Genomic DNA, 24,720 nt, shown 5'->3' with positions numbered 1-24,720 from the left:
GTCTAACCAGTCTGTGTCACCCCTTCGTGTAATAATGGACTAATCCGTCTGGGTCCCGCTGTGTATTAATAGTCTAGCCCTTCTGCGTCACCCCTTTGCGTAATAATGGACTAATCCGTCTGGGTCCCACTATGTATTAATAGTCTAACCCGTCTGAGTCACCCCTTTGTGTAATAATGGACTAATCCGTCTGGGTCCCGCTGTGTACTGTGAAACCTTGGATTGCGAGTCACTTGGTCTGCGAGTGTTTTGCAAGACGAACACATTTTAAAAAATAAATGTTAATTTGATACACGAGCGATGTCTTGCAATACGAGCAGTACGTACACAGTATACGCTTTGTTTGCCGAGCGTCACGTGATCACAACTGAGCCAATGGTTCTCTCTCTCTCGCTCGGGATTGTGGGTAATCATCTCCCATGCTCAGTCTCAGTGCCTCACTCGTATACTGTTTACTATAGTACTATAGTGTTGTGACCACGTGTATACTGTTTACTACAGTACTATAGTGTTGTGACCACGTGTATACGGTTTACTATAGTACTATAGTGTTGTGACCACGTGTATACTGTTTACTATAGTACTATAGTGTTGTGACCACGTGTATACTGTTTACTATAGCACTATAGTGTTGTGACCACGTGTATACTGTTTACTATAGTACTATAGTATTGTGACCACGTGTATACTGTTTACTATAGTACTATAGTGTTGTGACCACGTGTATACTGTTTACTATAGTACTATAGTATTGTGACCACGTGTATACTGTTTACTATAGTACTATAGTGTTGTGACCACGTGTATACTGTTTACTATAGTACTATAGTGTTGTGACCACGTGTATACTGTTTACTATAGTACTATAGTGTTGTGACCACGTGTATACTGTTTACTACAGTACTATAGTGTTGTGACCACGTATATACTGTTTACTATAGTATTGTGACCACGTGTATACTGTTTACTACAGTACTATAGTGTTGTGACCACGTGTGTGTGCGTAAAGCATGTTTTTATATTGTGTCCAAGTGTAGTGACTGTTCTTTAGTAACTGTACTGCAAGTGAAAGTCGTCCCACACAATAACCCTCCTCCTCCTCTCTCTCGTCTCCCTCACACCAGCCACGATTAAATGTTATTAATAAATTGTATTGCTTTATATTACATTTAAATAATAAAAATATAAAAAAGGTATTCGTATTAAATCATTTTTATATGAATACAGTATTTTTGGGTTGTGGAACGAATCATCTGAGTTTCCATTATTTCTTATGGGGTATTTTGCTTTGATATACGAATGCTTTGGATTATGAGCACGTTTCCGGAACGAATTATTTCACTTTATTAAAAGTCTAACCCGTCTGGGTCACCCCTCCTCGTGGTGATGGTCTAACCCCTTTGGGTCACCCCTCCTCGTGGTGATGGTCTAACCCCTCTGGGTCACCCCTCCTCGTGGTGATGGTTTAACCCCTCTGGGTCACCCCTCGTGGTGATGGTCTAACCCCTCTGTGTCACCCCTCCTCGTGGTGATGGTCTAACCCCTCTGGGTCACCCCTCGTGGTGATGGTCTAACCTCTCAGGGTCACCCCTCCTCGTGGTGATGGTCTAACCCCTCTGGGTCACCCCTCCTCGTGGTGATGGTCTAACCCCTCTGGTTCACCCCTCGTGGTGATGGTCTAACCCGTCTGGGTCACCCCTCGTGGTGATGGTCTAACCCGTCTGGGTCACCCCTCGTGGTGATGGTCTAACCCCTCTGGGTCACCCCTCGTGATGATGGTCTAACCCTCTGGTTCACCCCTCGTGATGGTTTAACCCCTCTGGTTCACCCCTCGTGGTGATGGTTTAACCCCTCTGGGTCACCCCTCCTCGTGGTGATTGTCTAACCCCTCTGGGTCACCCCTCGTGGTGATGGTCTAACCCCTCTGGGTCACCCCTCCTCGTGGTGATGGTCTAACCCCTCTGGGTCACCCCTCGTGGTGATGGTCTAACCCGTCTGGGTCACCCCTCGTGGTGATGGTCTAACCCGTCTGGGTCACCCCTCGTGGTGATGGTCTAACCCGTCTGGGTCACCCCTCGTGGTGATGGTCTAACCCCTCTGGGTCACCCCTCGTGGTGATGGTTTAACCCCTCTGGGTCACCCCTCGTGGTGATGGTCTAACCTCTCTGGGTCACCCCTCCTCGTGGTGATGGTCTAACCCCTCTGGGTCACCCCTCCTTGTGGTGATGGTCTAACCCCTCTGGGTCACCCCTCGTGGTGATGGTTTAACCCCTCTGGGTCACCCCTCGTGGTGATGGTCTAACCCCTCTGGGTCACCCCTCGTGGTGATGGTCTAACCCCTCTGGGTCACCGCTCCTCGTGGTGATGGTCTAACCCCTCTGGGTCACCCCTCCTCGTGGTGATGGTCTAACCCCTCTGGGTTACCCCTCGTGGTGATGGTCTAACCCCTCTGGGTCACCCCTCCTCGTGGTGATGGTCTAACCCCTCTGGATCACCCCTCCTCGTGGTGATGGTCTAAACCCTCTGGGTCACCCCTCGTGGTGATGGTCTAACCCGTCTGGGTCACCCCTCGTGGTGATGGTCTAACCCGTCTGGGTCACCCCTCGTGGTGATGGTCTAACCCCTCTGGGTCACCCCTCGTGGTGATGGTCTAACCCCTCTGGGTCACCCCTCGTGGTGATGGTCTAACCCCGCTGGGTCACCCCTCGTGTTGATGGTCTAACCCCTCTGGGTCACCCCTCCTCGTGGTGATGGTCTAACCCCTCTGGGTCACCCCTCCTCGTGGTGATGGTCTAAACCCTCTGGGTCACCCCTCGTGGTGATGGTCTAACCCCTCTAGGTCACCCCCCGTGGTGATGGTTTAACCCCTCTGGGTCACCCCTCCTCGTGGTGATGGTCTAACCCCTCTGGGTCACCCCTCGTGGTGATGGTTTAACCCCTCTGGATCACCCCTCGTGTTGGTGGTCTAACCCCTCTGGGTCACCCCTCCTCGTGGTGATGGTCTAACCCCTCTTGGTCACCCCTCGTGGTGATGGTCTAACCCCTCTGGGTCACCCCTCGTGTTGATGGTCTAACCCCTCTGGGTCACCCCTCGTGGTGATGGTCTAACCCCTCTGGGTCACCCCTCGTGGTGATGGTTTAACCCCTCTGGGTCACCCCTCGTGTTGATGGTCTAACCCGTCTGGGTCACCCCTCGTGGTGATGGTCTAACCCGTCTGGGTCACCCCTCGTGGTGATGGTGTAACCCCTCTGGGTCACCCCTCGTGGTGATGGTCTAACCCCTCTGGGTCACCCCTCGTGGTGATGGTCTAACCCCTCTGGGTCACCCCTCGTGGTGATGGTCTAACCCCTCTGGGTCACCCCTCGTGGTGATGGTCTAACCCCGCTGGGTCACCCCTCATGTTGATGGTCTAACCCCTCTGGGTCACCCCTCCTGGTGATGGTCTAACCCCTCTGGGTCACCCCTCGTGGTGATGGTCTAACCCGTCTGGGTCACCCCTCGTGGTGATGGTCTAACCCCTCTGGGTCACCCCTCGTGGTGATGGTCTAACCCCTCTGGGTCACCCCTCGTGGTGATGGTCTAACCCCTCTGGGTCACCCCTCGTGGTGATGGTCTAACCCCTCTGGGTCACCCCTCGTGGTGATGGTCTAACCCCTCTGGGTCACCCCTCGTGTTGATGGTCTAACCCCTCTGGGTCACCCCTCGTGGTGAAGGTCTAACCCCTCTGGGTCACCCCTCGTGGTGATGGTCTAACCCCTCTGGGTCACCCCTCGTGGTGATGGTCTAACCCCTCTGGGTCACCCCTCGTGGTGATGGTCTAACCCCTCTGGGTCACCCCTCGTGGTGATGGTCTAACCCCTCTGGGTCACCCCTCCTCGTGGTGATGGTCTAACCCCTCTGGGTCACCCCTCGTGGTGATGGTCTAACCCCTCTGGGTCACCCCTCCTCGTGGTGATGGTCTAACCCCTCTGGGTCACCCCTCCTCGTGGTGATGGTCTAACCCGTCTGGGTCACCCCTCGTGGTGATAGTTTAACCCCTCTGGGTCACCCCTCGTGGTGATGGTCTAACCCCTCTCGGTCACCCCTCCTCGTGGTGATGGTCTAACCCCTCTGGGTCACCCCTCCTCGTGGTGATGGTCTAACCCGTCTGGGTCACCCCTTGTGGTGATAGTTTAACCCCTCTGGGTCACCCCTCGTGGTGATGGTTTAACCCCTCTGGGTCACCCCTCGTGGTGATGGTCTAACCCGTCTGGGTCACCCCTCGTGGTGATAGTTTAACCCCTCTGGGTCACCCCTCGTGGTGATGGTCTACCCCCTCTGGGTCACCCCTCCTCGTGGTGATGGTCTAACCCCTCTGGGTCACCCCTCCGTGTATTAATGGTTTAGTCCGTCTGGGTCACCCCTCGTGGTGATGGTCTAACCCCTCTGGGTCACCCCTCCTCGTGGTGATGGTCTAACCCCTCTGGGTCACCCCTCGTGTTGATGGTCTAACCCCTCAGGGTCACCCCTCCGTGTATTAATGGTTTAGTCCGTCTGGGAGTTTCCCCCCCCCCCCCCTGCTGAAGTGTAATGGTGAAGTCTGTCTGGGTTTCCAGCTTCTGATTGGACGCGAATGTGTGAGTGAAGCCCACACACACACACGCTGTATAATAATATAGAATTATTCATGATGATGATTATTATTGACACATACACAGCTATTGTACGTACACTGTGCAATCACTATCGTATCGCATGCACAATTATAATCGAATACATATACAGAGACAAAGATCACCCGTATAGCCTGTAACAGGCTGCAGGGGCAAGTGCTGTTAGCGAGCAGCACCTGTGAAGGCCGGCAAGGCACACGAGGGGGTGGGTGGCCAGCACCACGCCCGGCCGCCTTTGTCTCCCCAGTGGCGATGTTTACTACACACCGCACCAGGTACTCATTTGAGGCTGAGTCGACCTAGGGGAGGCCCAGGACCGGTTCAGATAATCGTCACCGGTGCTGGCCGTGAGCGGGAATCAAACCCGGGTCGCTGGGTTCATAGCGCAGCGTAGCGCTAACCACTACACCCACCACTCCCCACACAGACACACACCCACACACACAAAAAAGATCCCCCGTATAGCCTTGACAGACTGTAGGGGCAAGTGCTGTGAGCGAGCACCTACGGAGGCTGGAACAGTACACAAGGGGGTGGGTGGCCAGCACCACGCCCGACCGCCTTTGTCTCCCTAGTGGCAATGTTTACACACCGCACCAGGTACTCATTTTAGGCTGAGTCGACCTAGGGGAGGCCCACATACCCACACACACCCACACACATAGACACACACAACCACACACACCCACAGACACAGACACACACCCACACACATATACACACACATACACACACACCCACACATACATACACGCACACATACACACACATACACACATACACACCCACCCACACATATACACACACACATACATACACACACACATACACACACACATACACACACCCACACACATACACATATACACACATACCCACACATACACACACACATACACACACCCACATACATACACACATACATACACACACATACACACGCCCACACCCCCACGCCCACTCCGTCACTGCAGCGCCACCCGCGTGGTGGACGCCTCCGCCACGGGCAGCACGAAGAGCGCTGCTGATGATGATCATGATCATCATCATGATCATCATCATGATCATGGTCATCACGCTGCCCGTGCTGATCCTGCTGCTGATAATACTGATAGCATGAAGGGTTCTCACGGGGTACTGCTGCTGATGATGATGATGCTGCTACTACTACAGTATGAAGTTTACTTACTATTTGCTGCTGATGATGATGACGCTGCTGATGATGATGATACTGCTGATGATGATAACACTGATGATGATGCTGCTACTACTACAGTGTAAAGTTTACTTACTATTTGCTGATGATGATGACGACACTGCTGATGATGATGACACTGCTGATGATGATAACACTGATGATGATGATGACGACACTGCTGATGATGATAACACTGATGATGATGATGCTGCTACTACTACAGTGTGAAGGGTATTAAGTCTTTGCTGATGATGATGATGCTGCTACTACTACAGTATGAAGTTTACTTACTATTTGCTGATGATGATGACGACACTGCTGATGATGATGACACTGCTGATGATGATAACACTGATGATGATGACGACACTGCTGATGATGATAACACTGATGATGATGATGCTGCTACTACTACAGTGTGAAGGGTATTAAGTCTTTGCTGATGATGATGATGCTGCTACTACTACAGTATGAAGTTTACTTACTATTTGCTGCTGATGATGATGACGCTGCTGATGATGATGATGCTGCTGCAACTACAGTGTGAAGGGTACTCACTGCTGATGATGTTGATGACACTGCTGATGATGATGACACTGCTGCTGATGATGATGACACTGCTGCTGATGATGACACTGCTGATGATGATGACGACACTGCTGATGATGATGATGACACTGCTGCTGATGATGACACTGCTGATGATGGTGACACTGCTGATGATGACACTGCTGATACAGTATGAAGGGTACTCACTGCTGATGATGACACTGCTGATGATGATGATGACACTGCTGATGATGATGACACTGCTGATAATGATGACACTACTGATACAGTGTGAAGGGTACTCACTGCTGATGATGACACTGATGATGACGATGATACTGCTGATGATGACACTGCTGATGATGAGACTGCTGATGATGATGACACTGCTGATACAGTGTGAAGGGTACTCACTGCTGATGATGACACTGATGATGATGATGACGACACTCCTGATGATGATGACGACACTGCTGATGATGACGACACTGCTGCTGATGATGACGACACTGCTGCTGATGATGACGACACTGCTGATGATGATAACGACACTGCTGATGATGATGACGACACTGCTGATGATGACGACACTGCTGCTGATGATGACGACACTGCTGCTGATGATGATGACGACGCTGCTGATGATGATAACGACACTGCTGATGATGATAACGACACTGCTGATGATGATAACGACACTGCTGATGATGACGACACTGCTGATGATGATGACGACACTGCTGATGATGATGATGACGACACTGCTGCTGATGATGACGACACTGCTGATGATGATGACGACACTGCTGATGATGACACTGCTGCTGATGATGACGACACTGCTGCTGATGATGATGACACTGCTGATGATGACGACACTGCTGCTGATGATGACGACACTGCTGATGATGACGACACTGCTGCTGATGATGATGACACTGCTGATGATGATGACACTGCTGATGATGACACTGCTGATGATGGCACTGCTGATGATGATGACGACACTGCTGATGATGACGACACTGCTGATGATGATGACGACACTGCTGATGATGATGACACTGCTGATGATGTTGATGACACTGCTGATGATGATGATGACACTGCTGATGATGATGACGACACTGCTGCTGATGTTGATGACACTGCTGATGATGATAACACTGCTGCTGATGATGACGACACTGCTGATGATGACACTGCTGATGATGACGACACTGCTGATAATGATGACGACACTGCTGATGATGACACTGCTGCTGATGATGATGATGACACTGCTGATGATGACACTGCTGATGATGTTGACGACATTGCTGATGATGATGACGACACTGCTGCTGATGATGATGACACTGCTGATGATGATGACACTGCTGATGATGATGACACTGCTGATGATGACACTGCTGCTGATGATGACGACACTGCTGATGATGATGACGACACTGCTGATGATGATGACGACACTGCTGCTGATGATGATGACACTGCTGATGATGATGACACTGCTGATGATGATGACACTGCTGATGATGACACTGCTGCTGATGATGACGACACTGCTGATGATGATGACGACACTGCTGATGATGATGACGACACTGCTGGGTGTAGCTGGGCTAAGACTGCAGTGGGCTGTGTCAGTCACTGCCTGTCTCTCTGTGTCTCTCTGTGTGTCTCTCTGTGTCTCTCTGTGTGTCTCTGTGTGTCTCTGTGTCTCTCTGTGTGTCTCTCTGTGTCTCTCTGTGTGTCTTTGTGTCTCTCTGTGTCTCTGTGTGTGTCTCTCTGTGTGTCTCTGTGTGTCTCTCTCTGTGTGTCTCTCTGTGTGTGTCTCTGTGTCTCTCTGTGTGTTTCTGTGTGTCTCTGTGTGTCTCTGTGTGTCTCTGTGTGTCTCTCTGTGTGTGTCTCTGTGTGTCTCTGTGTGTCTCTCTGTGTGTGTCTCTCTGTGTGTCTCTCTCTGTGTGTCTCTGTGTCTCTGTGTGTGTGTCTCTCTGTGTGTGTCTCTCTGTGTGTCTCTCTGTGTGTCTCTGTGTGTCTCTCTCTGTGTGTCTCTCTGTGTGTCCATCTCTCTGTGTCTCTCTGTGTGTCTCTCTCTGTGTCTCTCTCTCTGTCTCTCTGTGTCTCTATGTGTGTCTCTCTTTGTGTGTCTCTGTGTGTCTCTCTGTCTCTCTCTGTGTCTCTGTGTGTGTCTCTCTCTGTGTCTGTGTGTGTCTCTCTGTGTGTCTCTCTGTGTGTCTCTCTCTGTCTCTCTCTGTGTCTCTGTGTGTCTCTCTCTCTGTGTCTCTCTGTGTGTGTCTTTCTGTGTGTCTCTCTGTGTGTCTCTCTGTGTCTCTCTCTGTGTGTCACTGTGTGTCTCTCTGCGTGTGTCTCTCTGTGTGTGTCTCTCTGTGTGTCTCTCTCTGTGTGTCTCTCTCTGTGTCTCTCTCTCTGTGTGTCTCTCTCTGTGTGTCTCTCTGTGTCTCTGTGTGTCTCTCTCTGTGTATCTCTCTCTGTGTGTAACGTGCGTGTGTGTAACGTGCGTAACACGCGTGTGTAACACGCGTGTGTAACGTGCGTGTGTGTAACATGTGCGTAACGCGTGCGTAACGTGCGTATGTGTAACACGTGTCTAACACGCGTGTGTAACGTGCGTGTGTGTAACATGTGTGTAACACGCGTGCGTAACGTTCGTGTGTGTAACGTGCGTGTGTGTAACGTGCGTGTGTGTAACATGTGTGTAACACGCGTGTGTAACGTGTGTAACGCGCGTGTGCGTAACGTGCGTATGTGTAACGTGCGTGTGTGTAACACGTGTGTGTAACAGGCGTGTGTGTAACACGTGCGTAACACGCGTGCGTAACGTGCGTGTGTGTAACGTGCGTGTAACATGTGTGTAACACGCGTGTGTAACGTGCGTGTGTGTAACACGTGCGTAACACGCGTGTGTGTAACAGGCGTGTAACAGGCGTGCGCAAACCCCAACCCTTCCTGTGTTCCAGGTCACCACGAAGTCTGCATCAAGGGCTTGTCAGTGTAAGTCACCAGCTACAGCTCCCCATGTGCCCGGATGTTGACTACCTCGCCTGGTACGCAGGAGGTCGCGGTACCATCCCGACCCTGACGCCTGCTGCTGCTGCTGTTTATTTTGAGTTTGTGTCTTTCTTTCTGTCTCCCCGTGGTGGTCGCGTGGATTTTACTCCGGGTTCTCTGTTCAGAGGGCAGATCAGCTCCACGGTAGGTCCTGGTGTCAAGGACATGGGCTCGCATCCGCTGGTCCGTCACTATGCAGTCCAGCAGATGTTCTTGCTTGGACCCGGCATGCATCCATGATGTTGTGTGGATGCGCCGATGCCGGAACAGCGTGTTGGTGATTACAAGCCCATGGGCTGCACAAAAATCTAGCAGCCTCCAACCGTTGTTATTGAGCTGATCTGGCCCATGCCTTCCAATCACTCCAGACCAGGTGCCAGTATCATGACCAACTCGGGCATTGAAGTCACCCTACAAGATGACTCTATCCCGAGGGGCCACTTTAGCCAGCACCTGTGACAGGAGGTCATAGAAGGCATCCGACTCATCGGCCTTGCCTGCATCCCTCCACGGATGTTCGTCTTCGGTGGGGGCATAAGTAACCACGACCACCACTCCTCGCCTCCGGTTGATTGGAAGGCGAGCCCAAAGTAGCCTGGGGCTTACAGCTTCCCACACTTCACCGCCACGCTCCCACGCCCCCTTCATTATTTTGTTCAGAAGAAGAGCCACACCCTGTTGTTTGGTGGTCTCCTGCCCCGAGTAGAGGACTGTCCACCCCTCTTGGTGGCCGGAGCCAGAACTGGTCCACCAGACCTCCTGAATGCCACAGAGATCCAGGCGGTACCGGTCCAGCTCCCGACAGAGGAGTGGCAGCCTCTCCTCCGCAGTGAGCGTTGGAACATTCCACGTGGCCACACGAAGTGGTTTTTTGTTGTTTCTGGAGGAGCCCCGAGGGTAGATATTCAATCTCCTGGCTCCGCCAATTGGGGTTTGGCCAGGAGACGTCATAGACGCCGGGCCCCCCGGGGCCTCCGGCACAAGCTTATTTATGTTTCACGTGGTTTAGTGGTAATTTATTGAAGGTGGAGGGGTCACCAGCCCCCCGCACGCGTCCAGAGCCCCCGTTTAGCCACTGTGGTGGTCACAGACGCCATGAGGGGAGGGGCCAATCTCAGTTGGCCCTCCGCCCACGGCACTGCCCACCACAGCGTTGCCCGTCCGGCACCACGTGGAGGTAGGGGCTTGTTTTTGCCGGACCGTCACCATCACCATCATCATCACCAACACTATCGTCACCATCACCGCCACCACCGCCGCCACCACCACCACCGTCATCGCCATTTTCTCTCAACCACCGCTCAAGCCTCACTGAGTTGGGGGCCTCTAGGTGAGCGGTGAGCGGTGAGCGGAGGAGGAGGAGGCGTGGAGGCGGAGTGGCGTGAGTGGAGGTGGAGTGGAGGTGGAGTGGAGGAGGAGTGGAGGAGGAGTGGAGGAGGAGGAGGGCATGGAGGCGGTGCCGTCTCCGTCACTGTCTCCGTCACTGGTGGCGCACCACCACCACCACCAGCAGCACCAGCACCAGCACCACCAGCAGCACCAGCACCAGCACCACCAGCAGCAGCAGCAGCAGGCGGTGGCTGTGGTGCGCGACGCGGCCCGCGACCCCCGCTGGCTCACGCTGGAGGTGTGCCGTGAGTTCCAGCGGGGGGCTTGCACGCGGCCCCACGCCGACTGCCGCTTTGCCCACCCCCCAGCGGCGTGCCACGTGGAGGGCGGCCGCGTCACCGCCTGCTTCGACTCGCTCAAGGCGAGCCCGCGCACGCACGCCCGCACACACTCGCACACTCGCACACACACACTCACACTCACGCGCTCACACACACTCACACACTCGCACGCACTCACACACACTCGCTCACGCACTCACACACTTGCTCACACACTCACACACACACTCACACACTCGCTCACACACACACACACACACTCGCACTCACACACACACACTCACACGCACTCACACACTCGCTCACACACTCACACACACATTCACACACTCGCTCACACACTCACACACACTCACACACACTCGCACACACAACAACAACAACCGCCATTCGCCACTAAGTGGCGGTGACGTCACCACGACGCTTGTGCCAGGCTATGTGCACCCTGAGGCCACGTGAAGTGTCGAACGCCCGCTGGCAAGAGGTCACGGGGCAGACCCAGGTGCCACGGGTCGACTGACTGAGATGACTGGCTGATGCACCACCTGTGCCCCCTACTGTGCCAACCTGCTGTGCTTTAGCCACCCGGCGCTCCGCTCGTTGTTCTGAGCGTCGCTCCTCCGTCCTCCGTTGTTGTTGGAGGGCGACTGCCTCCAACTGCCCAGTAGCGTCCTTCACGAGCCTCCTCCACAGAGGCCGATCTTGACACCGCTGGTACCAGTCATCGGCAAGTCCACTCAGCTCCACGTCCTCCTGTACCACATCACTCCATCTCTTCTCTAGCCCGTGCCGCACCCGCTTAGCCCCCTCAATCCGGCCGAACAAAAGCTGTTTCGGCATGCGGTGGCTGGGCATGCGGGCTACGTGACCCAGCCATCGCAGCCTTGCCCGCCGGAGGAGCTCACCGATGGGACCTTGCCCAGATCTTTCAAGGATTTGTGAGCTCCTCACACAATCCAGTCTGGTTAAACCCAGGATGGATCGTAGGCAGGCCAGCCTAAATGTTTCTAACCGGCGAAGATGTTTCATTAGGGGGGTCCACGTTTCACAAGCGTAGAGAAGGGAGGGAATGACCGTGGCCAAGAAGACCTGAAGCTTAGTGCGGAGCGACAGACCAGGTAGCTTCCACACAGCGTTACGCAACCGATGAAAAGATATTGCTGCTCGACTGATTCGGAGTGAGACCTCTGCTGTTATACTGGAGCCAGTCATAAGCACACTGCCCAGGTATGGGAAACTCTCCACTCTCTCCACAACTGCCCCATCACCGATTGGGAGTTGTGGGGGTGGAGTGTCCGATGGTACAAAATACCCAGGCAGGTGCTTAGTTTTGGTGGGGCTGATGGTAAGGCCCCACCTCTTAGTGGCACGCTCCAGTCTCAGCAGCAGCATCTCCAACTCCTCCTCTGACTGAGCAGCTATTACCAAATCATCAGCATACATAACGTGGTTGAGCAATAGGGAGCCATCCCTTGACCGTACCCGGGCATCGATCAGCCTCCCATTATATCTGTACCATATGGAGATTCCCCCGGTACAGCTATTGAAGGCTTCACGAACTACGTGGTCAAAATAGATGTTAAGTAATGTGGGAGCCAGAGGACATCCCTGTCGCACCCCAAGGTGTACAGGGAATGGCTCTGACTCCCGGCCACGTAGTTTTACCCAGGCCTGCTCACCATCATGAAGGTCCTTAATGATCGTGAGCAGAGGGTCAGGAACTCCAAAAGCACGAAGAACAACCCAGAGCATAGGCCTACTGATGGTATCATAGGCCTTGACCAGGTCAATAAAGCAGAGATGTAGATCTTGCTGGAATTCCCTACACCTCTGCTGCAGCAGACGGACAGAAAATATGGCATCTGTGCAGGACCGCCCTTTCCTGAAACCGCATTGGGGCTCCGCAAGCCTCTCCTCAGCGTGCCTGGCGAGGCGATGTTGAATAATCCTTGCCAGGACCTTTCCCGGCACACTGAGGAGTGAGATGCCCCTGTAGTTGTTACAGTCTGTGCGATCCCCCTTCTTAAAGAGGGGGACCACCAGGGCATCCTTCCAATCCTGCGGAACCCGTCCAGTGGTCCAGACTGTTGTTATGATGTCATATTGGGCAGTCTGTGCACAAACGCCACCCTCCCTCAGCATTTCGCTTGGGAGATCATCTCTGCCCGCTGCCTTTCCTGGTCTCAGACTCTGGATCGCCCTCAGTACTTCCTGAACAGATGGCACCTCAGCCAGCCACTCGCAGGCACCACAGCCTCAGCAGGGTCATCCCCATTTGTCCCATGATGTTTTCCTGGCTGAGGGATTTTCCCTCCCCCAGGACCTCACAGAAATTCTCAGCAAATCTGCAAACCTGTTCCTGGGGGTCGGAGATTGGATCACCGTTTTTTCCCCAAATGATGGGAATAGGTGTGGCACTGCAGGTTACTTTTTTGATGGAGTTAAATAGAGATTTGTGATCGCGGGCCACTGAGGCAGACTCCATCTCCTCAGCAACCCGCGACCACCACCCATCCTTGCAGCGCCTCACGGCTCTCCGAACCTCCGAGCGAAGGCTGCGGTAAGCCTCCTCATTCTCTCACGTGGGATTCTGTAGCCCATGACAGTGGGCCTGTCGCTTTTTCTCAAATATCCTGAACACCTCCTCTGTCAGCCAGGGTCTCTGGGGAGGTCTGGACCGCGTACCCAAAGCAGCCAATGCAGCTGCATGAGTGACAGTCCTAAACCTCGCCCATTTACCCTCGACAGCAGGAGGAGTGGGGGACGATGCCAACCCCAGCCGCAAGCGATGATGAAATTCTCGCTTGCAACTTTCATCAGATAACTGAGACCAGGCCACTTTAGGTCGGAATGGGGTCCTGGGTGTACACCCACCACCAGAGCGGAAGAATGGCAGGCGCATCTTACAGATGACTAGTCGATGGTCAGAGGGCAGATCAGCTCCACGGTAGGTCCTGGTGTCAAGGACATGGGCTCGCATCCGCCGGTCCGTCACTACGTAGTCCAGCAGATGTTCTCGCTTGGACCCGGCGTGCACCCACGATGTTGTGTGGATGCGCCGATGCGGGAACAGCGTGTTGGTAATTACAAACCCATGAGCCGACTCGCCCGCCCGCCCGCCCGCCCACTCGCGGCTCGGAGCGAGCGGCGATCACCGTCCCATCTGTCCTGCAGGGCCGTTGCACCAGGGAGAACTGCAAGTACCTGCACCCGCCGCCACACCTGAAGACGCAGTTGGAGATCAACGGGAGGAACAATCTCATCCAGCAGAAGCTGCTCACCCAGCAGATGCACAGCCTGGCCGGACCGGCCGTACTGCCTGGTCAGCCCATGCAGTCCCTGGTGAGTGTTGTCAACGGGATGGTGAGTGGCCTGGGGTGGGTGAGTGGGTGGGTCAGTGGGTGAGAGGGTGAGTGGGTGGGTGGGTGAATGGGTGAGTGGGTCAGTGGGTGCATGGGATTTCTGGGTGGGGTGGGTGGATGGATGAGTGGGTGGGTGGGTGGATGGATGGCTGAGTGAGTGGGTGGATGGCTGAGTGGGTGGGTGAGTGAATGAGTGAGTGAGTACGTGGGTGGGTGGGTGAGTGATTGAATGGGTGAGTGGGTGAGTGAGTGAGTGAGTGATTGAGTGAGTGATTGAGTGCCGTGGGTGAGTGAGTGAGTGATTGAGTGGGTGGGTGAGTGAGTGATTGAGTGGGTGGGTAAAGTGAGTGAGTGATTGAGTGCGTGGGTGGGTGAGTGATTGAATGGGTGGGTAAGTGAGTGGGTGAGTGAGTGGGTGAGTGAGTGATTGAGTGAGTGATTAGGTGGGTGAGTGAGTGAGTGATTAAGTGGGTGGGTAAGTGAGTGAGTGAGTGATTGATTGAGTGAGTAATTGAGTGATTGAGTGAGTGATTGAGTGAGTGATTGAGTGAGTGATTGAGTGGGTGGGTGAGTGATTGAGTGAGTGATGGAGTGGATGGGTAAGTGAGTGAGTGAGTGGATGAGTGAGTGAGTGGGTGAGTGGGTGAGTGATTGAGTGAGTGAGTGGGTGGGTGAGTGAGTAGGTGAGTGATTGAGTGAGTGGATGAGTGAGTGGGTGAGTGGGTGAGTGAGTGGGTGAGTGAGTGAGTAAGTGAGTGAGTGAGTGATTGATTGAGTGGGTGAGTGAGTGAGTGAGTGGGTGAGTGGGTGAGTGGGTGAGTGAATGGATGAGTGAGTGAGTGAGTGTATGAGTGAGTAGGTGAGTGGGTGAGTGAGTAGGTGAGTGGGTGAGTGAGAAAGTGAGTGAGTGAGTGTATGAGTGAGTGAGTAGGTGAGTAGTTGAGTGAGTAAGTGAGTAAGTGAGTGAGTGTCTCTCTCTGTCTGCCTCCTCCTCCTCCTCAGATCTTTCCTTTCGGCGCTGGTCTGGGCCTGGGCTCCCCAGGGGCGGGCGCCGGGCCCCAGGGTTTCGGCCCTTACCTGGGCCCCGTGCCTCCAGGCCTGGGCCTGGTCCCGCACGACCTCCTGCCGCCCCCCGGGGGTGCCGGCGTCGTCCTGCCGGTGGGCGGCGGGGGGGGCCCCCCGGGCCACCTGCAGGCTCTGCACGCGGCACCCCGCACAGACCGCCTCGAGGTATGGCCCAGGGGCCGTGTGACCAAGGGGTCGTGTGGCCCAGGGGTCGTGTGACCCAGGGGCCATGTGACCCAGGGGCCATGTGACCCAGGGACCGTGTGACCCAGGGGCCATGTGGCCCAGGGTCCATGTGGCCAAGGGGCCGTGTGACCCAGGGGCCGTGTGACCCACGGGCCATGTGACCCAGGGGCCATGTGACCCAGGGGCCATGTGACCCAGGGGCCGCGTGACCCAGGGGCCGCGTGACCCAGGGGCCATGTGACCCAGGGGCCATGTGACCAAGGGGCCATGTGACCCAGGGGCCATGTGACCAAGGGGTCATGTGACCCAGGGGCCATGTGACCCACGGGCCATGTGACCCAGTGGCCATGTGACCCAGGGGCCGCGTGACCCAGGGGCCATGTGACCCAGGGGCCATGTGACCCAGGGACCGCGTGACCCAGGGGCCATGTGACCCAGGGGCCATGTGACCAAGGGGCCGTGTGATCCAGGGGCCGTGTGACCCAGGGTGGCGTGTGACCAAGGGGCCATGTGACCCAGGGGCCATGTGACCAAGGGGTCATGTGACCCAGGGGCCATGTGACCCACGGGCCATGTGACCCAGTGGCCATGTGACCCAGGGGCCATGTCACCCAGGGACCATGTCACCCAGGGGTCATGTGACCCAGGGGCCATGTGACCAAGGGGCCATGTGACCAAGGGACCATGTCACCCAGGGGTCATGTGACCCAGGGGCCATGTGACCAAGGGGCCATGTGACCAAGGGGCCATGTGACCCAGGGACCATGTGATCCAGGGGCCATGTGAGCAAGGGGTCATGTGACCCAGGGACCATGTGACCAAGGGGCCATGTGATCCAGGGGCCATGTGATCCAGGGGCCATGTGACCCAGGGGCCGCGTGACCCAGGGGCCATGTGACCCAGGGGCCATGTGACCCAGGGGCCGCGTGACCCAGGGGCCATGTGACCCAGGGGCCATGTGACCAAGGGGCCATGTGATCCAGGGGCCGTGTGACCCAGGGTGGCATGTGACCAAGGGGCCATGTGACCCAGGGGCCATGTGACCAAGGGGTCATGTGACCCAGGGGCCATGTGACCCACGGGCCATGTGACCCAGTGGCCATGTGACCCAGGGGCCATGTCACCCAGGGGCCATGTCACCCAGGGGTCATGTGACCCAGGGGCCATGTGACCAAGGGGCCATGTGACCAAGGGGCCATGTGACCCAGGGGCCATGTGACCAAGGGGTCATGTGACCCAGGGGCCATGTGACCCACGGGCCATGTGACCCAGTGGCCATGTGACCCAGGGGCCATGTCACCCAGGGGCCATGTCACCCAGGGGTCATGTGACCCAGGGGCCATGTGACCAAGGGGCCATGTGACCAAGGGGCCATGTGACCCAGGGGCCATGTGACCAAGGGGTCATGTGACCCAGGGACCATGTGACCAAGGGGCCATGTGACCCAGGAACCATGTGATCCAGGGGCCATGTGAGCAAGGGGTCATGTGACCCAGGGACCATGTGACCAATGGGCCATGTGACCAAGGGGCCATGTGACCCAGGGACCATGTGACCCAGGGGCCATGTGACCCACCAGGGTGGCGTGTGACGAAGTCCGAGGTAGTGAACATCTCGCCGCTGCGATGATGACGACGACGACGATGACGACGAGAGATTTAAAAGATACAGCAGCAGGCCTGGTCAGGCTCGGGATTGAACCCACGGCCTCCCGTGTATACCAGGCGGGGTGGTCAACATCTCCTCGCCCACTCACCTCCTCACCCCCCTCACCTCCTCACCCCCCTCACCTCCTCACCCCCCCCCCTCCCCGGCTCCCCTGGCCCAGGTGTGCCGCGAGTTCCTGCGTGGCAGCTGCTGCCGGGGTGAGTCGGAGTGCCGCTTTGCTCACCCGGCTGCCGAGAGCGGCACGGCGGCCCCTGCCGACCCCTCCTCCTCCTCCTGCGGCGGTGCCGGTGGCGGTGGCGGTGCGGTGACGGTGTGCATGGACCACGTGAGGGGCCGGTGCTGCAGGGAGCGCTGCCGCTACTTCCACCCGCCGCCTCACCTGCAGGCCAGGCTCAAGGCGGCGCAGCAGCAGCAGCAGCAGCAACAGCAGCAGCAGCAGCACTTCCTCTTCGCTGCTGGCCACAACCACCACCAGCAGCAGCAGCAGCAGCTCCTACACCACCACCACCACCAGCAGCAGCAGCAGCAGGCGGCAGCTGCTGTCACTGCTATGGTGGGTGGGGAGTGGGAGGGTGGGGGAGTGCGGGATTGACGTGCGGTGTCACGTGGTGAGTGTCACGGGGTGAGTGTCACGTGGTGAGTGTCGTGGTGAGTGTCACGTGGTGAGTGTCACGGTGTCACGTGGTGAGTGTCACGTGGTGAGTGTCACGTGGTGAGTGTCACAGTGAGTGTCACAGTGAGTGTCGTGGTGAGTGTCGTGGTGAGTGTCACGTGGTGAGTGTCACGTGGTGAGTGTCACAGTGAGTGTCACGTGGTGAGTGTCGTGGTGAGTGTCACGTGGTGAGTGTCACGTGGTGAGTGTCACAGTGAGTGTCGTGGTGAGTGGCGCGGTGAGTGTCACGTGGTGAGTGTCACGGTGAGTGTCACGTGGTGAGTGTCACGGTGAGTGTCACGGTGAGTGTTACGTGGTGAGTGTCACAGTGAGTGTCACGTGGTGAGTGTCGTGGTGAGTGTCACGTGGTGAGCGTCACGTGGTGAGTGTCACGGTGAGTGTCACGGTGAGTGGCACGTGGTGAGTGTCACGTGGTGAGTGTCACGTGGTGAGTGTCACGGTGAGTGTCACAGTGAGTGTCACGTGGTGAGTGTCACAGTGAGTGTCACGTGGTGAGTGTCACGGTGAGTGGCACGGTGAGTGTCACGGTGAGTGTCACGTGGTGAGTGTCACGGTGAGTGTCACGTGGTGAGTGTCACGTGGTGAGTTTCACAGTGTCACGTGGTGAGTGTCACGTGGTGAGTGTCACGTGGTGAGTGTCACGGTGTCACGGTGAGTGTCACGTGGTGAGTGTCACGTGGTGAGTGTCACGTGGTGAGTGTCACGTGGTGAGTGTCACGGTGAGTGTCACGTGGTGAGTCACGTGGTGTCACGTGGTGTCACGTGGTGTTGTCCCCAGGCCCTGGCTGGCTACGCCGTCGTCCCCCAGCAGGCGGCGTTCCTGCACCCAGGTAGCGGAACCCCGTGGCGTGGTGGGGGGGTGGTGGGTGGGTGGCGTGGTGGGGGGGTGGTGGGTGGGTGGCGTGGTGGGGGGGTGGTGGGTGGGTGGCGTGGTGGGGGGGTGGTGGGTGGGTGGCGTGGTGGGGGGGTGGTGGGTGGGTGGCGTGGTGGGGGGGTGGTGGGTGGGTGGCGTGGTGGGGGGGTGGTGGGTGGGTGGTGTGGTGGGGGGGTGGTGGGTGGGTGGCGTGGTGGGGGGGTGGTGGGGGGGTGGGTGGGGGGGTGGGTGGCGTGGTGGGGGGGTGGGTGGCGTGGTGGGGGGGTGGGTGGGTGGGGGGGGTGGGTGGCGTGGTGGGTGAGTGGGTGGGTAGGTGAGTGGGTGGGTGGGTGGGTGAGTGGGTGGGTGGGTGGGTGAGTGGGTGGGTGGGTGAGTGGGTGGGTGGGTGAGTGGGTGGGTGAGTGGGTGGGTGGGTGAGTGGGTGGGTGAGTGGGTGGGTGGGTGAGTGGGTGAGTGGGTGGGTGAGTGGGTGGATGGGCGAGCGAGTGAGAGATGCTGAAATACGGCTGGGATAGTCGCTGACATGATCACAGTTTGTAAACACGCGGCTATCTTAATTTGTTTGCCTGCACCGGGTGGTGGAGGGCTGTTAATGACACGGACTTGACCAGATCGTTGTTGCGTAACCTCACCCACAATCCACTGAGATTCGTTACCTGTCTCCCCCCCCCCCCCCCCCCGTGTCTCTCTCCCACTTGGAATGGTCCTTCAGCATCAATCTTCTGCATGGCCCCCGGGAGTGGGAACATTGGTACGTCTCGCGGCTATAAGGGGACCGGGTCTCCGGGTCAGAGTCTGGGGTGAGACTCGGGGAGACTGTAATTTTACTGCAGATGAAATTTGTTTAAATGCAAGAATAACTTTGATGATGATGATGGTGGTGGTGGTGGTGATGGCGACTGTGACGACGCTGACGACGATGATGATGATGTCACAGTTCCCATGATGCACGCTGGCACGCCTGCCTCCATCTCCACGACAACCACGTCGCCCAGCACCGTGCCCTTCATGGCAACGGCCAACCAGGTTAAGGCAACCACCCCTTCACCACAAACATCCACACCACGTGGACATGTTTTCTTATTTTACAAGTCAAATCAGGGCCCAATGCCGAGCTTCTACGTCGCTAGGATCGACCCTGGGCCGTGGCAAATTGGCAGCAGCTCAGCGGAGCGGCTGATGGTCGCGTGGACATTCATAGCGGGAGCCAACTACCCTTGAAACGCGTCGTGACGCCGATTCGACATTGCGGAGGGGAGAGAGAATGCAAAAATACAGCAGCAGCAGGCGTCAGGGGTCGGGATTGAACCCACGACCTCCTGTAGGCCAGGCGAGGTAGTTAACTTCTCACAGCCACCGTGATGATGAGAGAGACACGCAGATTCCAAAAATACAGCAGCAGCAGCAGGCGTCAGGGTCGGGATTGAACCCACGACCTCCTGTAGGCCAGGCGAGGTAGTTAACAGCCGCTTGCAGCACCACGGCCGCTAGGAGTGTTGCCGCTGATTCATTAACTCATCCAAAACAGAACCATCGTCTCATCTGACACCCAGACCCAGGGCTCGAACCCAGCATCCCAGCCGACACGGCCAATGTGATCACACTGAGAGAGACACACAGAGAGAGAGAGACACAGAGAGAGACACAGAGTGAGAGAGAGACACCCAGACCCAGGGCTCGAACACAGCATCCCAGCCGACACGGCCATTGTGAACACCCTGAGACAGACACAGAGAGAGAGAGACACAGAGAGAGAGACACAGAGAGAGAGAGAGACACCCAGACCCAGGGCTCGAACCCAGCATCCCAGCCGACACGGCCATTGTGAACACCCTGAGAGAGAGACAGAGAGAGAGACACAGAGAGAGAGAGAGACACCCAGACCCAGGGCTCGAACCCAGCATCCCAGCCGACACGGCCATTGTGAACACCCTGAGAGAGACACACAGAGAGAGAGACACAGAGAGGCACAGAGAGAGATACACAGAGAGAGAGACACAGAGAGAGAGAGAGAGACACCCAGACCCAGGGCTTGAACCCAGACTCTCAGTGTCTCTGACCCGGCCATTGTGAACACCCTCATCTCTTCTAGATTTAAAGCTTTTGTGACTGCAAGGATCCATACTCTTTGGTTCTATTGGGTAAAGTCACGTAGGTAAAAAATGAAATAACAAAAATCACGACGTTTCGGCCACAACACAAGCGGCCTTCATCAGGTGAAGGGACGAGACTGTCTGGAGGACAGCGCTGGAGTGAAAAAGCCACGCTCAGATCACAACCTTTAAGCTGTGTGAGAAGAAACAAAGCGCCTTGACAAAGGAATTAGCATATAATTTAGCATTGAAATGGCTGAGTGATTAGCTTGTGACTGGTCACAGAAATGGCTATGTTAAAGTTAAAGCATACACATCCGCAAAGGCACACCTTGACAAAGGAATTAGCATAGAATTTAGCATTGAAATAGCTAAGTTAAAGTATACACATCCGCAGAGGCACCCCTTGACAAAGGAATTAGCATAGAATTTAGCATTGAAATAGCTGAGTGATTAGCTTGTAACTGGTCACAGAAATAGCTATGTTAAAGTCAGAGCATATACATTCACCGAGGCACCTAGTACAAATCAAACAGGAGAATTTAGCGAAACACAACCACGCCCAGACCACGGACCTTTAAGCTGGGAGGCCATGTGGCCAAATGATGAAAGTGTCATCCACATATCTCTTCCACAGGGAAGGTCTGAGGGTGGAAGTCTGGATGGCATCTGAACCTTTTCCTACACCACATCAATTCCAGACATCCCGCCATCAAATTCACCATGGAAGTGGAGAAAGATGGCAAGCTACCATTCTTAGATGTTCTGTTTGAGAGGAGACCTGATGGCTCATTGGGGCATTCTGTCTACAGGAAACCCACCCACACAGATTCCTACTTGAAACCTTATTCCCACCACCACCCAGCCCAAAATAATTATCTCATCAAAACTTTATACCATAGGGCTCATTGCATTTCGGACCAACACCACCTGACCAGTGAATTAAAACATGTACACATGGCCCTCAAAAGGAATGGTTACTCTGACCGTACCATCCGCCAAGCTGTCTCTCCCTCCATACAGAAACAACCACCTGATACTCCGGTCAAAACCATCACACTTCCATATATAGCAGGCGTTACTAAAAAGATTTCCAAAATTCTAAACAAACACAAGATCCAGGTCCGGTTCAATACAGTACACAAAATTCGTGATCTGATCCCATCCGTGAAGGATGTCATTCCTGACTTACAGTACCCCGGGGTTTACAAATTGAGTTGTACCTGCGGTGATTGCTATATCGGGGAGACGAAACGACATGTCTCTGACCGAATTCGCGAGCACAAATCAGATTTGAAACACGGCAAAACGAATTCTTCTGCCGTGGCTGATCACTGTTACAACGCTGTGGGTGATCACGATATAATTTTCTCCGATACCAAGGTCCTTTGCAAACCCACGGGTTTTTATCAGAGATTTGTTCACGAGGCAATTCAGATCTACAAACACAGACACAATTTCAACCGAGGAGATGGTTTCAAATTAAGCAACCATTGGAAAGATGTTCTAAATCGAACTAAACATTAAACTAATTTCAATGGTACAGTATATTTTTTCAAGTAGTGGTACCCCAAACTTTCACAGCTCTTATAAATTCCCTTTTCACACCATCAATAGGTAAACTCCCCCTACCCCCCCCCCCCCCCCGCGCCAAACGGCAAGTCCACCGGCACGTACACCACCTTTTCCTAAAATCGGCCAATCAAATGCTAATTTTTATGCTAATTTCTTTGTCAGGACACCTTGTTTGCTCGCACACAGTTTAAAGGTCCGCTGTCTGAGCGTGGTTGTGTTTCGCTAAATTCTCCTGTTTGATGAGTACTAGGTGCCTCTGTGGATGTGTATGCTCTGACTTTAACATAGCTATTTCTGTGACCAGTTACAAGCTAATCACTCAGCCATTTCAATGCTAAATTCTATGCTAATTCCTTTGTCAAGGCGCTTTGTTTCTTCTCACACAGCTTAAAGGTCGCGATCTGAGCGTGGCTTCTCTCACTCCAGCGCTGTCCTCCAGACAGTCTAGTCCCTTCACCTGATGAAGGCCGCTTGTGTTTTGGCCGAAACGTCGTGATTTTTGTTATTTTATTTTTTACCTACGTGACTTTACCCAATAGAACCAAAGAGTACCCTCATCTCTGTGGTTGTGAACCACGCGTTGATGTCTCTGTAACCTCCGTCTCATGTACCCCCCTCCCTCCCGCCTCTCAACAGATCATTCAATGAATGAATTAATTAATAAGCGCAACAAGAGTAAATATTAAATATATACGACAATAAAAATCTGCAAAAAAATATAAAAACTATTCTGGCTACGAAGATCGGGCCGTCAGCGCCCAAACTTTACCGTCGGCACTTTTGGAGATCATCAGTCGCGGCGGCGGCGGCGGTGCCGGTGGCAGCTCCCCGCTCGCTCCCCCCAACCACCGGCCCGGCTCTTCTGCCACGCGACCAACCGGGGGACTCCGGCACGGCCAGGGACCGGTGCCAGCGACCGGGGGCTCCACCAGCGACCGGGAGCTCCACCAGCGACCGGGGGCTCCGCCAGCGACCGGGAGCTCCGCCAGCGACCGGTGCCAGCGACCGGGGGCTCCGGCACGGCCAGCCACATGGGGGCACCGGCACCTCCAGCGACCGGCGCCGGCGCCGGGACCTCCGGCACCACAAGCTACCGGTGCCGGCGACCGGTGCCGGCTACCGGTAGCCTGGGCGACCCCCCGCCCACCCCGGGAGCCCAAACGCCAGGGAGAGGGACGGCCCCTCCCTCGGCCCCCGCCGGCTGCGCCAGCGCGGGGGCCGCTGGGCAGGCAGAGAAGGAGGCCCCCCGTGAGGCCCCAGCCAACCCACGCAACCAGCCCCGGTATCCGCTCGCCCTCCAACCCCCCACGGAGACTCCAGGGTGGAGCTAGTGGCGGCTTTGTGGGGTTGGTGGACCGGCGCCGGTGCAGCGAGAGGATTGTGGCCCGGCGGCCAGCCGCGACGGTGGGGGGTGGATTTACCGCCGACGTGGCGGGGGGGGGGGCGATGAGGAAGAGAGATTCGAGAGCAGGCCGCGGGGCATCGTCGCGCATGCCAGAGAGGAGTCTTTGTGGCTCCCGCAGGGGGTCACCGTGCCCACAGGGTCACGGGATCACTCCGCCTCTCTCTTGCGTGCACACAGAGAGAGAGGGGGGGGGAGGGAGTGGGGGGGGACCTCCCAAGTGGAGATGGAATCAAAGATGTCCGGTTTGGCGGTGGGCGTGGACGGTGCACGGTTAGCTTTATTTTGTTTATTTTTTCTTCAAGTGTACGAGTACAAAGTGTAAAAGGGCTTCATGTTCACGGGTGCCGGGGTGGTGTGGTGGTGGTGTGGTGGTGGTGGTGGTGGTGATGGTGGTGGTGATGGTGGTGGTGGTGTGGTGGTGGTGGTGGTGGTGTGGTGGTGGTGGTGATGGTGGTGGTGGTGATGGTGGTGGTGGTGGTGATGGTGGTGTGGTGGTGGTGATTGACGGCGTTTGGCCTGAGGGGGGTGGTAGCGCCCACAGACTGCACATTTACATTGGAACCGCAAACGGCCTCCAAACCGCTGCCATTGGCGACGACGATGCGGTTGCCGTGGCGACGACGACGCGGTTGCCGTGGCGACGACGACGCGGTTGCCGAGGCGATGACGACGCG

The 24,720-nt window shown here is 55.7% G+C and overlaps 1 protein-coding gene across 6 annotated transcripts in view; it reads left to right on the top strand.

The window, feature by feature from the left end:
• The window catches only part of LOC142905306 (muscleblind-like protein 3), a 31,909-nt gene extending 7,536 nt beyond the window's left edge, over positions 1–24,373 (top strand). For 2 of the 6 annotated variants that reach the window (XM_076064349.1, XM_076064351.1), the window contains exons 2-10: positions 9,385–9,418; positions 10,806–11,225; positions 14,320–14,487; positions 15,510–15,737; positions 17,587–17,979; positions 18,878–18,929; positions 19,686–19,724; positions 19,911–19,999; positions 23,278–24,373. In XM_076064349.1, the coding sequence (XP_075920464.1) occupies positions 10,923–11,225; positions 14,320–14,487; positions 15,510–15,737; positions 17,587–17,979; positions 18,878–18,929; positions 19,686–19,724; positions 19,911–19,999; positions 23,278–23,289 (1,284 nt within the window). In that variant the 5' untranslated portion in view covers positions 9,385–9,418; positions 10,806–10,922 and the 3' untranslated portion in view covers positions 23,290–24,373. Of the gene's footprint in view, positions 1–1,826; positions 5,826–9,384; positions 9,472–10,805; positions 11,226–14,319; positions 14,488–15,509; positions 15,738–17,586; positions 17,980–18,877; positions 18,930–19,685; positions 19,725–19,910; positions 20,000–23,277 lie in introns of those variants that run through there. The other 4 variants (XM_076064348.1, XM_076064350.1, XM_076064353.1 and 1 more) reach the window with 3 other exon arrangements.
• The last annotated feature ends 347 nt before the right edge of the window (positions 24,374–24,720 follow it).

This window comes from Petromyzon marinus, unplaced genomic scaffold, assembly GCF_048934315.1.
Source record: "Petromyzon marinus isolate PM22_M1 ecotype Great Lakes invasive population unplaced genomic scaffold, UKy_Petmar_22M1.pri1.0 PM_Scaffold_4, whole genome shotgun sequence".
Taxonomy (NCBI): Eukaryota; Metazoa; Chordata; class Hyperoartia; order Petromyzontiformes; family Petromyzontidae; genus Petromyzon; species Petromyzon marinus.
This window is presented reverse-complemented; position numbering and strand designations above follow the sequence as displayed.